We start from the raw sequence: 11,354 nt of genomic DNA, 5'->3' as shown, positions 1-11,354 counted from the left end.
AAACCCTGTCTCAAAAACCAAAAAAAAAAAAAAAAAAAGAAATGTGGGGGTGGTTTAACTTAAAACAAAACCAAAAAACCTTAAGTCAGGATTAATACTGTATGCCTTTAATCCTAGCACTTGGGAGACAAAGGTATACAGATTTGTGTGAGTTTGAGGCCAGCTTAGTCTACAGAGTTTAAAGTTCCAGGACAGCTAGAGCCACATAGTAAGATTCTGTTTGGAAAACAACCCAACCCAACCCAACCCAACCCTCAGTGAAGTGTATGTACCAGAAAGAACAAATGTTTTTAAGCTCTGAAATCAAACAAGTGGATTAGAGGATAAACTGAAGACAAAAAAGCTACTTTTCTTTTTTTTGGTTCATAAGAGTGAACACTGGAATGCCCATGCCACAATGTGGTTTGTGTCTCTCACAAACCTTGTTAGGATGCTGGCACACTTACACTGAGAGAAGGGGGAAGAGGACTAAAATACTACACTGTGTTTGTTTACAGAAGCAAACAACTACAGCATGATCTTAGTGGTTAGTTTAGAAATCTAATTTGTACTGACCAAGATAACCAATCAACCTATACAGCTTTCATCTTATACTGTTTTAAAGTTGCAAATGACTATAGGGTAGCTATACCTTATTTTCCAAATGAAAACCAACTAATGTATCTAAAAACAATTAGACTAGAGTCTATGGATACACAACTATTGAATAACTTGATACATATGCATATACTAATTATATATATGAAACATCTAACATTTTTGTACAAATGATCTCAGACTGGAAGTTCAGAGTGTCCCTTGGGTGTTCTTACTCTTCTTTCATATAGGACATATCTAAAACAAATTCACTCAGTCACTGTGCTCAGCAACACCCCACTCCTATTCTCCAACTCTGTTCAAAACCTTTGTGTAGTATCACTTCCTTTACTCTTGCCACCTGCAGCCTTAGTTAGGGTCAACACTACTTAATATATGAAGAATAACACATAATATCCCCTTTTAAAGGAACTGTAGAAAAATCTGTACTACAATAGATGAACGTGGTAGCTCACATCTGAAATCCCAGTACTAGGCAAGCTGAGGAAGGAGAATTACAATGAGTTGAAGTCCAGCTTGAGCCACACAGTGACTTACAGGGTTACTGCAGAAGACCTTGTCGCAAAAGAAAACAAGAAAATCTATACGAAAAAAATATTGCAGGAAACACACAAATAAATAGCCATGACACAGACACGGCACCATGAGAAATGCACAAGCTGTTAGGGGAAATCAGAGCTGACTTGATGTCAGCTGAATATTCTTAAGACAGATAGGCAAGATGCAGATAAGACAGGCACCAGAATGAGCATGAGGGCTTTGCTTTGTAGGCTGAGAAAACATAAGTAAAATCTCTGAGATAAGAAAAGAGTTGTACTTAGGACACACTAATGGAGTGGGTTAGAATACAGACTCTGTAAGGGTTGAAGGGACCGTGGAGCCACACTCTGGTAACTGCAGGGCGCCTTTTGTTTGATGGAAGCAGAAGGTGTGTGTGTGTTCATGGTGGCTACTCAAGTACACATGCAGTAGTTAAAGGCCAAGATCAGCTCTGTGGGCCAGTCACATAACTTCCATCTCTCTGCAGGGTGAACTGCAGCTCTTATGTAAGGATAATGTGAGGATTAAATTAGTTAACACAGATAAAGCCTGGAACAGTATCTGTCACAAAGTGCTATGTTAAGTATTTACTATGATTACACTTGTACTTTGAGGAGATAAGTTTAGCAGCCATGCAGAGAGAAGTGAACAAGAATGGAAATATCTTTGCTGTACCTCCTTTCCTCATGCAGCTCCACCTCCAAGGGCAAGTACTGCAGAAGACCTCTTGAGTATTTAAATACTCATTAAATGTATCACTTGTAATGTTCAAACCGCACCTCCTTTCCATCTGGTCTATTTTATCCTTGCAGAATACAGGTACTTCAACGATATTTTTTTTTTCATGTGCTTCAATGTAATCCTTCTGAATAGGAGCTGGAGAGATGGCTCAATGGTCGAAAGAACCTGTTGTTCATGTAAAGAGTTCGGTTTCCAACACCCATATGGTGGCTCAAAACACTCTGCAACTCCAGTTCCAGAGTATCTGGATTCCTCTCCTGATCTCTGTAGGCACTAGCCATGTAAGTGGTACACACATGAAGACGCAGGCAAAACATTCATACACATCAAATAAATAACTCAAAAACAGAATCAGGGCTGAAGAGATGGCTTAGTGATTCAGAGCACTGGTTGCTCTTTGAGAGGACTTGGGTTTGATTCTCAGTCCCCACATGACAGCTCACAGTCATCTGTAACTCTAATTCCAGGAGATCAAACACTCTCTTCTGTCTTCCACAAATACTATGCACACATAAGGTACACAAATATATAAACAGGAAAAACACCCATATAATAAATGAGATATTTTTAAATTAAAGAAAAACACATCCTTCTGAATATTTAGTACAAGTTCCTTTTAAACCACAAACACGTCAATAGCCTTTGTTGTAAGAATGGAAATAAGTCCTGTGATTTAGGGAATACCTAGGGGAGCAACAAGGAACATTCATGGTAAGATAAAGATTTGCTTTATCAAAATGATGTCAATTCATAAAGGAGGTAGCCATATTTTTGATAATCTAAGAACCCTTCAAGTCTTGCCATTCCAAGCTAGAGAACTGGTTAGAACAACTGATGGGAACATGATCTACTCTTCAGAGAGCTTCTATCATGTAGTTGGAAGCTGACCCAGTGATGCTCCAAGGTCAACAGTACCAGAGACAGAAGAACAGAAGAGCAAGGAACAGACTGCTCCTCCATGTTCTCATCTGACTTGTCCAACTGCGTTTTCTTTACTCTTGCTTACTCTCTGACTATAGGATATGGTCCTCAGTTGAACGATCTATATTAAAAGTCAGCAGCTGCCTTTTTGCTCAATATATACAGCAGCAAGTGTCAAAATGCCAAATGTGACTTTTTATTTATAGCTGAGTCACATAAAGAGTCACATAAAAAGTGCAGGCCATTTCTAATTAAAAATAAATCAATTAACACAATAATTCAAAGAAATGTCTGTCTCAAAACTGAACTGGAGTCATATACTGAAACAAAGCATACATACATACAGAAGCAAAGCATACATGCTGGTTGGTGCTAACTCAAACATGTATACACAGTTTTTCTTCTGTCAGTTCTGAAGCAGTCAGCTCAGAAGAACATAATATTCTACTCGCTTGACGAAAAGCTGGCAAGTACTCAGTGTAACTAACGTTTAACAACAGAGCGCACAGCAAGCTCGGCACAGGATCAGTGCTGAAGACAGACTCCCATCCGGGCACTTCTTTGTTAGACTACAGTCAAAACACAAAGTCACCCCCAAGTTCTTGTGACAAAGTAGAATGGTTTCTGTAATTATTAAGCTTTTTAGGGGCTAGCTGCTTAGCAGGAAGTTCTAGGAAATACTTAAAAAACAAACAAAAACCAACAGTAGCACAAGCTAGAAAACATTCTGATAACCGAGGCATCATGAGCAGGTAAGGCTGTGAGTCTGTGTCACTATGAAATAACACCTACAACAATGCCACTGTGCGACCTGAGCTCCAGGGGAAGAGGAGGAGGGCCTAAGGGCAGCTGCATGTGTGTGCATGTGCATGTGCATGTGCTAGTGCATGTGCTCCATGTATGTTGCTGAAAGTCCTGATTTACAATGCAATAACAATTTCACAAACAGCAACACTTCGCTGTATGCCTGAATGCCCCCCTCATGTTATGCATGATGCCTACTGGTTAAGTATTTGCAGTGAAATGAAATATGTGGAAAATAAATTCACATTTGTATTATAAAAGCTCTAGACAACCAAAAAGAAATGTCTACAACTATCTCAGCCACAGTGATGGTCACACCTGTAATTCCAGGACTTGGCAGGAAGAGACAGGAGACTGGGAGTTTAAAGTTTAAACTTGGAACACATGAGACCCTTAAAAAAAAAAAGGCTGCAATCTGTCTAAAAATGATGGCTTGGCTCATAGTGATGAAGGGATGCAACTATATGTTGCTTTGTTACAAACCTGTGCATCCTTCCGACACTGCTGAATTCTTTACTCTCTTTCAGATACACATAAACCCAAGGCACTCTTGATTTGGGTACTAACATGTGTCCCATTAAGTTTATGTTGCTGCTACACTTACTGTGCAGTCCTTCTGCCCAGATTGGACCCAGCTGGGTTTTAAGAATGTTCAACTATAGACACACCATGTTGCTTTAAATCTCTTTTTGGAACAAGGCAGGGCAAAAGTAAACAAATAAGACAGATAATGCAGAAGAACAGCCCTCCAAATGCCCAGTGTTTTGGCTTTCCATATAATAACAGCAACTGTGACTAATACCCAGGCATGCAGCCTATCAGACAATGTGCTGATCCCTCACGTGCTACATTGTTTAAAATAATCATATTTTGTGTTGTTGTTTTGGTTTTTGACACGAGGCTTCTCTGTGTAGCTGTGACTATCCTGGAACTCACTCTGTAGACCAAGCTGGCCTTAAACTCAAGAAATCTGCCTGTCTCTGCCTTCCCTGCCTCCTAAGTGGTGGCCAAGTGGCCACCATGGCCAGCTAATAATCATCTTTTGAACTAACCATATCACCTTTATTTTACAGCTGAGGGATAGTTACATGCCACAAACCATAGAGATTCTAAGTATCAAAACCTAAATCTACCTCTCCAAATCTTACTCAGCCATCTTACTGCAAGTAATTCTAAAACAAACCTACACTTATGGCACAAAGAATTTAAAAATGACACTGGTTTGGTCACTCTAGGCTAAAGAGTGGAGGACTGATGTTTGTGACTATTATTAAACCAGTTTTAAGAGGGGCTGTGGCAGATGCCACCAATCTAATGAACACACGGGCAGCCATCACTTGGCAATTTTTTTCTGAATTCCTTCTTTTAATGATTTCTCATTATTCCTGCCTTCTGTCCATGCTCTGTGAACCAATTCTCCCTACAACACTTTCAGGCCCATTAGACTGAATGTCTGGTTACATCTCTGTTGGTACTGATAAAAAATGAATTCTGGAAGACCAGAAAGGGAAAAAATCAATGTTTTGCTCAGGATCCTTAATCTCATTTTAGGAAATCTGGTCTATACTGTGAAATTCAGTATCAGATGATTTCAAGCTTTGAGGATATCCTATGAATACTATAAAAGGCTTGTCTCTGAATTTTCTCCAAAGTTCTTATTACTTGATATGTGTAAGTTCTGATAATGTCACTAAAGAAAAGATTCTTCTTTACTTATGCATATATGTATATACTTATGTGTGGGTGTGTGTACATGAGTGCAGATGCCTGTTGAGGCCAAAGAAGTGTGTTGGATTCCCAGAAGCTAGAGTTACAAGCAGTTGTAAGCTACCTGATATAGGTGCTGGGAACTGAACTTGGGTCTTCCACAAAAACAGCAAGTGTGCCATCTTCCCAGCTCCATAATGTTACTCTTAAAAGAACACTGGTGGACTACTTTATCATTATAGAATTTTCTTCTCTAGCCAAATGACTGGGTAAATAAAAAGTACTTTATTGCTACAATGGATTGTTATTAAGCAACAAAAGTATTTTAAAAGTCTAATATTGATGAACTTTAAAAATATAAATGAAAAAGCCAATCACAAAAACTCTACTTACCTAAAATACCCAAAATCTGCAACTCTCTAGGCAGAAAGATTAGTGGTTGCTTAAGGTCAGGAAGTTCAGGGTGATGGCTAAGAGGTAAGAGCTTGCTTTCTGGAATAATGAAAACACTCTAACATGGATGTGGTTATTACTGGTATACAGTTTTGTGAGTAAACTAAAAGCCACTGAATTTCATACACAAGCTGAGTATTTTATGTCTCAGTAAAGTTGTTAAAAAGAATTTTTATTGGAGAAAGACTCAAAAGACTCATAAAGAAATATTACGAATGCTCTCTAAACCAGAGAACATGGTCTCAAGGCTTCTGCTCTCTTGATAATCAGACCTGGTCTTTCTCTACAAGTCACCCCATGGGGCCAACAGAACAAGTTCTTAGTAGGCTAGCTCATTCAGGAATGATGTTACAGAGCTGCTACATGCTACGTGTCTGTGAACACTGGAGTTACTGCAGCTCAAGGGAAAGGCTTTATTATCATTCGATAATAATTTTCCAGTACTTAATAAATAAGTGAGTCTGCTTATGTTGGAGCATTTTAATGTTTTAACCCAGTGTACAGGCCAGGATCATGTTGAACCAGTCTCAGAGAGCTATCAATCCTGCCAGTCGCCTAGGTGAAACTTAACTGCTTTGTTTGGGGAAGATGGCAGGAACCAGAAAGCAAGTACTTCTTTACCTAAGTCTCTCCATTCCCAAGTTATCTCTCAAGCTTTAGACTTGAGAAAAAAAGGAAACATCCTCACAAAATGTCAGACATTGAGTATAAGCAGGGAAGTTTCTATCCATGAAAGTCAGAGGCTGCAGAGAAAAAGGACTGAGTGACTTCATCTGTTACTGTAAAACCAGGTACACACAGTCCAGGCTTTTACCTGTGAAAACACATCTGTTCTTTCCTTCCAGCGGTCCTGCAGGAACAGGTTCCCACTTCTGCTTAGGACTGGAGAGTTAAGTCTACATTTTGGGATCCAATAGTAGGAAAGTGCTTGTCCCAAATAAGCCAGTCTTCAATATCCTCCTCTGTAAGCACTAACGTCATATTTTAGTTAACCATTTCCCCTGGAATGAATTTAAAATAGGAACAGGATAAAGCTAGTGGCCTCATATGTTGGCACAGGCCTTGTAATCCTGGTACCCAGGATTCAGAAGCAGGAGGACAGTGGGTTGATCTGGCTGGGCTACACAGTGAATATGATAATCTTATCAATGTGACCACCTCTAAAAACAGCAAAGGGACACATCTTTGGGCTGGTGGGTAAAGGTATATCCAGAAAGAACAGTCTCACCACCCAGAGTAGGTAACACCTGAAGGACAGCCTACATTTAGACAGGTCGGAGGAAAACAGTGCTGCTTGCCTGACTTGCTTCTTGCCAGTGTCTATCTTGTTGCTGCCACAGGAAGCCAGCTTCTAGGCCTTCCAGGTCTTCAGAGCCAGACTGGGGCTGCTTGAAGCATCTAGCCCTGACTGAGCAGTTACCAGATTCTCAGCCTCTCTAGCATATAGACAGCTACTGGTAAACACCCAGTCCCTATCAATTGTAAGTCATTCTAGAAACCATGTCTTATAATGTGTGCGCACACACACACACACACTCACATATTATGTCAGTTCTTTCAAGAACCTTGACTCAAACAATGAGCTCAGGGCCAGCCTGAAGTAGACCCTGTCTCAAAAGACAGAAATAGTAGCAGGGACAAGGGTATCAGTATCTGATCCCCACTTTAAACACCAACATCCCATCTGAACAGAGAGAAGAATGCAAACGTCTTTAGGAGCAAATGCAGTAAACTGTTCTTACATGCCCACTGTAGAAGTTTTGATTAGATGTAGGGCAGAAGCTCTTTTATACACTTAAATAAGGAGGTTTGGGAGAATGCAGCAACCTTCAGAGAGAGCAGTATGCCAGTCACTGAAACCCTTGTGGTAGAGGGGTGATACCTCCATACAGGAGTCTAGAGATCTGAAATAGCTTAACAGTTGATCATACTAAAGCTAACAGCATTTGGGGGGGAGGTGTCACAAAAAGTTTGCTTCTTTAGGGACAAGAGAAGAGTGACACTGAAAGCAATGTCTATGAAGCCAAAAGCCAACATTTGAGACTGAAACTCATATCTGTTCCTTTCCTAATCTGTAATCTGGCAAAACTCAAATCACTAATGAATTTACTTTAAACCTCATTTAAGATAAATGAAAAGCATTTCAAGGAAAAGATTCCTTTCTAGGACTCAATCTAGAACCTCTACACCACAGCCCTGACAACATTTTCTTAAAAGGAAGTCTTGCGCACAGGCTAGAAAGATAGCTCAGACGTTAGGAGCACTGGCTGTTCTTCCAGAGGTCCTGAGTTCAATTCCCAGCACCACAGGTGGTTCACAACCATCTATGACAAGTTCTGGTGTCCTCTTGTGGACTGTAGGCATAAAGAACTCTGTATATATAATAAATCTTTAAAAAAAAAAAAAAGGAAGCCTTGCCACATGACACTCATATATCATACACAACACGGAAATATAGGGAAATGTAGAAATGACAATGTTACATCAGCCAAAGGAATCACAGCAAGTAGTTGGAGTCTCTGGACTTGAGACAGCACACAACACTACATAACTGATACTGCTGTTAACGTGGATTCTAGCAGGCAGCAGGAACCTGCGCTCTACAGGGCAGACTTACATAACTGTGGCATTATAGCCACCCAACAGTAAGCATTCCTGGTTGTCCTAATGGACACTGCTAAGGGTCCTTTAGAGGTGCTTTCCCCAGGCACTTTCCCTAGCAAACACTAGGTTCACTGCATCTGCAGAAGCTTGTACATAAACCACAGCTATCAGAGCAAACGCAGCAAAGGTTCTTACAGCCAGGTAAAAATACACAGAATATATGGACCTTTTCTGTATTGGGACCAGTTCAGCGAAAACAAACTTAAAGCGATCCAAAGTGTGGTCGCCACTCTCGGGCAACAAGCTGATAAGCTTATTAGCTGAGGTTCTGGTGTTTGACACAGAAGCTGAGGAGCACCAAGGCCAGAGTATGAAGATGCGAAATGAAGCAAGAAGAACAATAAGGAAGTGACAGAGAAAGCACAAAGCATGAGGGAAGACATTTAACTCTAAGTTCTGGGATGTTATTCTTGATGTTTACATAGTTCCAAGGACATCTAATGAGGTCCTGTCACTTCCCACAGTAAAACCTTAAGGCTTATTGCAAAGCAGCAATACGACAGTTACTTATTTACACTACACATTCAGTGCTGACAATGTTAGGGACCATTCTTAATGCTTCCTGTGGATTAATGCAGTTAGCCATCACTAGAAGCCAAGGAGGTGGTTAATGTCCTTATTTTACAGAGGCAAAAACAGACACAGGGAGGCCAAGAGGCTTGAGCCAATGCCACAATGCCAGCAAATGACGGTGCTCTATGTAAACCCTGGCACCTCCCTCAAGTCACTACACTTTAGTTCTAAGGGTTCTGCTATATTTTTAGATATATTTTTAAAAACCATTTAAAATTTGCAATAAAGGGCCTGGAGAGGTGGCTTGGTTGTTAAGAGTACTGGCTACTCTTCCAGAAGACTCTGATCTGATTCCCAGCACCCACATTGTGGTTCACAACCATCTGTTACTTCAGCACCTCTTCTGGCCTCTTCCAGTACCAGACATGCAAAGGGTACACAGACATGTATGTAGGAAAACACCCATAGACATAAAGTAAAAGAGATGTTGAAAATGACTGCAATAAAAAGCCACCATCAGAACGCGAACATGAGGAAGGGAAATGGCCAAGAGCTTTGCTACCCAGTGAGGTCCCTTCTGAGACCTTGGCACTCAGCCACTCCTACCACTCCACATCCCACTTGCACTTCTTGTGATTGTCTCGATAACTTGAAAGATGTGACTATTTTTATTTTTTTTTTATTATTTATGTCGTATAAGTATTGTTGGTGTTTTATTTCCAAGGGCATTTAGAAAGCTCACTATCTATTCACTATCACTATTTAGAAAATTCAAGGAGCTGGACACGGGTCAGTGGGGCAGGAAGGTTGCCACACTGTACATCCACAAAGCCAGCAAAGCCTACTGTCTGGACACTCTCTGCAGCTGCTTCCCTTTCTCAAACATTTTCTCTTTTCTGCAAACTTTAGTTACTGTCCCTTTCACGTCTTTGCCAACTCACAGCCAAAGACTTTAACTCTGAATCTGACTGCGCCCCGTATTTATTCTCTCTTGCTTTCTCTCAGTGGCCTTTGCAACATCAGCTCTGGAACACTGCACTGTTACTGCTCTTATATAACGTATAGTAGCAGTTCCCTTCTCTAGGTTACCTTGCTTGTACACACGTTCATCCATCTACAGGGATTCCACTAAAAACCTTTTTTCAATAAGGATTCCCAACAGCGCGAATCTTTGCTTAGAAGAATCTTTGCTTAGAATTTGTGACTTAGAAAGTCTCACAAAGGAGTCACTACACATACAGTCAGAGTAAAAACAACCGTGGTAATGAACTAAATGTCACACATATAGTCAAATACATTGTCTGGAATCAGCAACACTTTCAGAAACAGCCCACAGGTATTACCAAATTCCACACGATTCTCAAACTCTTTTTTTATGTGTTACAATTAACAGCTCCGGTAAACTACAGTCAAGACAAGTAGAATTCTTTAGTGTTATGTTAATAACCGGTAAATCTGGTAGCATGATTTTGTTACTAGGTCTAGATTAGAGACGAGAGGAAGAAGAAAGCAACAAATGTCTCAGCTACAGCTTTTTTTTTTTTTAAGAGCTAAAAATATTGCTGGATAAATTGAGAACCCTATGCGACACGTAAGAAGTTTGACAGCATAGCGATACATTTTATAACAAATCATTTGAAGGGTTCCCACTCCCTCATTCCCTTCACCTTCACCTTCACTGAACAAGCAGTTCAAATACAAGACCGTTCCTTAATTCTGAGCAATTCTCCTGACAGCTGTGTACATTAATTAAAGGTTTGGTCTCGCAGGTCTAGGTGAGAGAGAAAGAGAGAAGCAAGAGAGGGTTGGAGCTGAGAATCCTGCCAGCACATTCACCTGGGATACCCTTCGTAAAGATGCCTGCCTCTTTCTTGAGGGCACCCCACACACCCCCGCCTCCAGCGCCAACGTTCCAGCAGGCACTGCCGCTGGGGCTGCCTGCGACTCTAATGTGTTATTTAATTTTCTAACTACTATTAAGATATCTCCAGCGCGCGCGCGTGTGCGTGAGATGCGCTGGAATGAAAGATGCTCCATAAAATGAAGTTTATTATTAGTATTATTATAGCCCCCCGGGCCTAAAATAAAGCAAAGACTATAACCACATACACTTCAAAGGGGAAAGGGGTAGCCACAGCGAAACAGCCTCCGCCGGCCCCCGACCCGGGCGCCGACCTTTAACCCTCGGGACCGCCGACCCGGGGAACGGCAGCCCTCCCGGCCCGCGCACGCCGCTCACCCGCCGACTCCCCGGTGTTGATCCAGTCCGGGTTGGCGATGCTGGCGATGGCGAAGATATCGGCGGCCAGAAAGAGACATCCTGAGATGATGGTCAGTTTATCCATCGCCCCGCCCCGCTCCCCCCACCCCCCACCGCAGGGCAGGCCGCGGCCTCACTCCTCGCGCCCCATGGG

General features: G+C 41.4%; 1 protein-coding gene across 1 annotated transcript in view; it reads right to left on the bottom strand.

The window, feature by feature from the left end:
* Positions 1-11,285, bottom strand: part of Mosmo (modulator of smoothened) — a 53,516-nt gene extending 42,231 nt beyond the window's left edge. The window contains exon 1 of the mRNA XM_028764307.1: positions 11,180-11,285. Within this exon, the coding sequence (XP_028620140.1) occupies positions 11,180-11,285 (106 nt within the window). The remainder of the gene's footprint in view (positions 1-11,179) is intronic.
* Positions 11,286-11,354: the final 69 nt, after the last annotated feature.

Source organism: Grammomys surdaster, unplaced genomic scaffold, assembly GCF_004785775.1.
Source record: "Grammomys surdaster isolate TR1022 unplaced genomic scaffold, NIH_TR_1.0 142, whole genome shotgun sequence".
In the NCBI taxonomy this organism is placed as follows: Eukaryota; Metazoa; Chordata; class Mammalia; order Rodentia; family Muridae; genus Grammomys; species Grammomys surdaster.
Note: the sequence above shows the minus strand (reverse complement) of the source record. Positions and strands in the feature narration are given on the sequence as shown.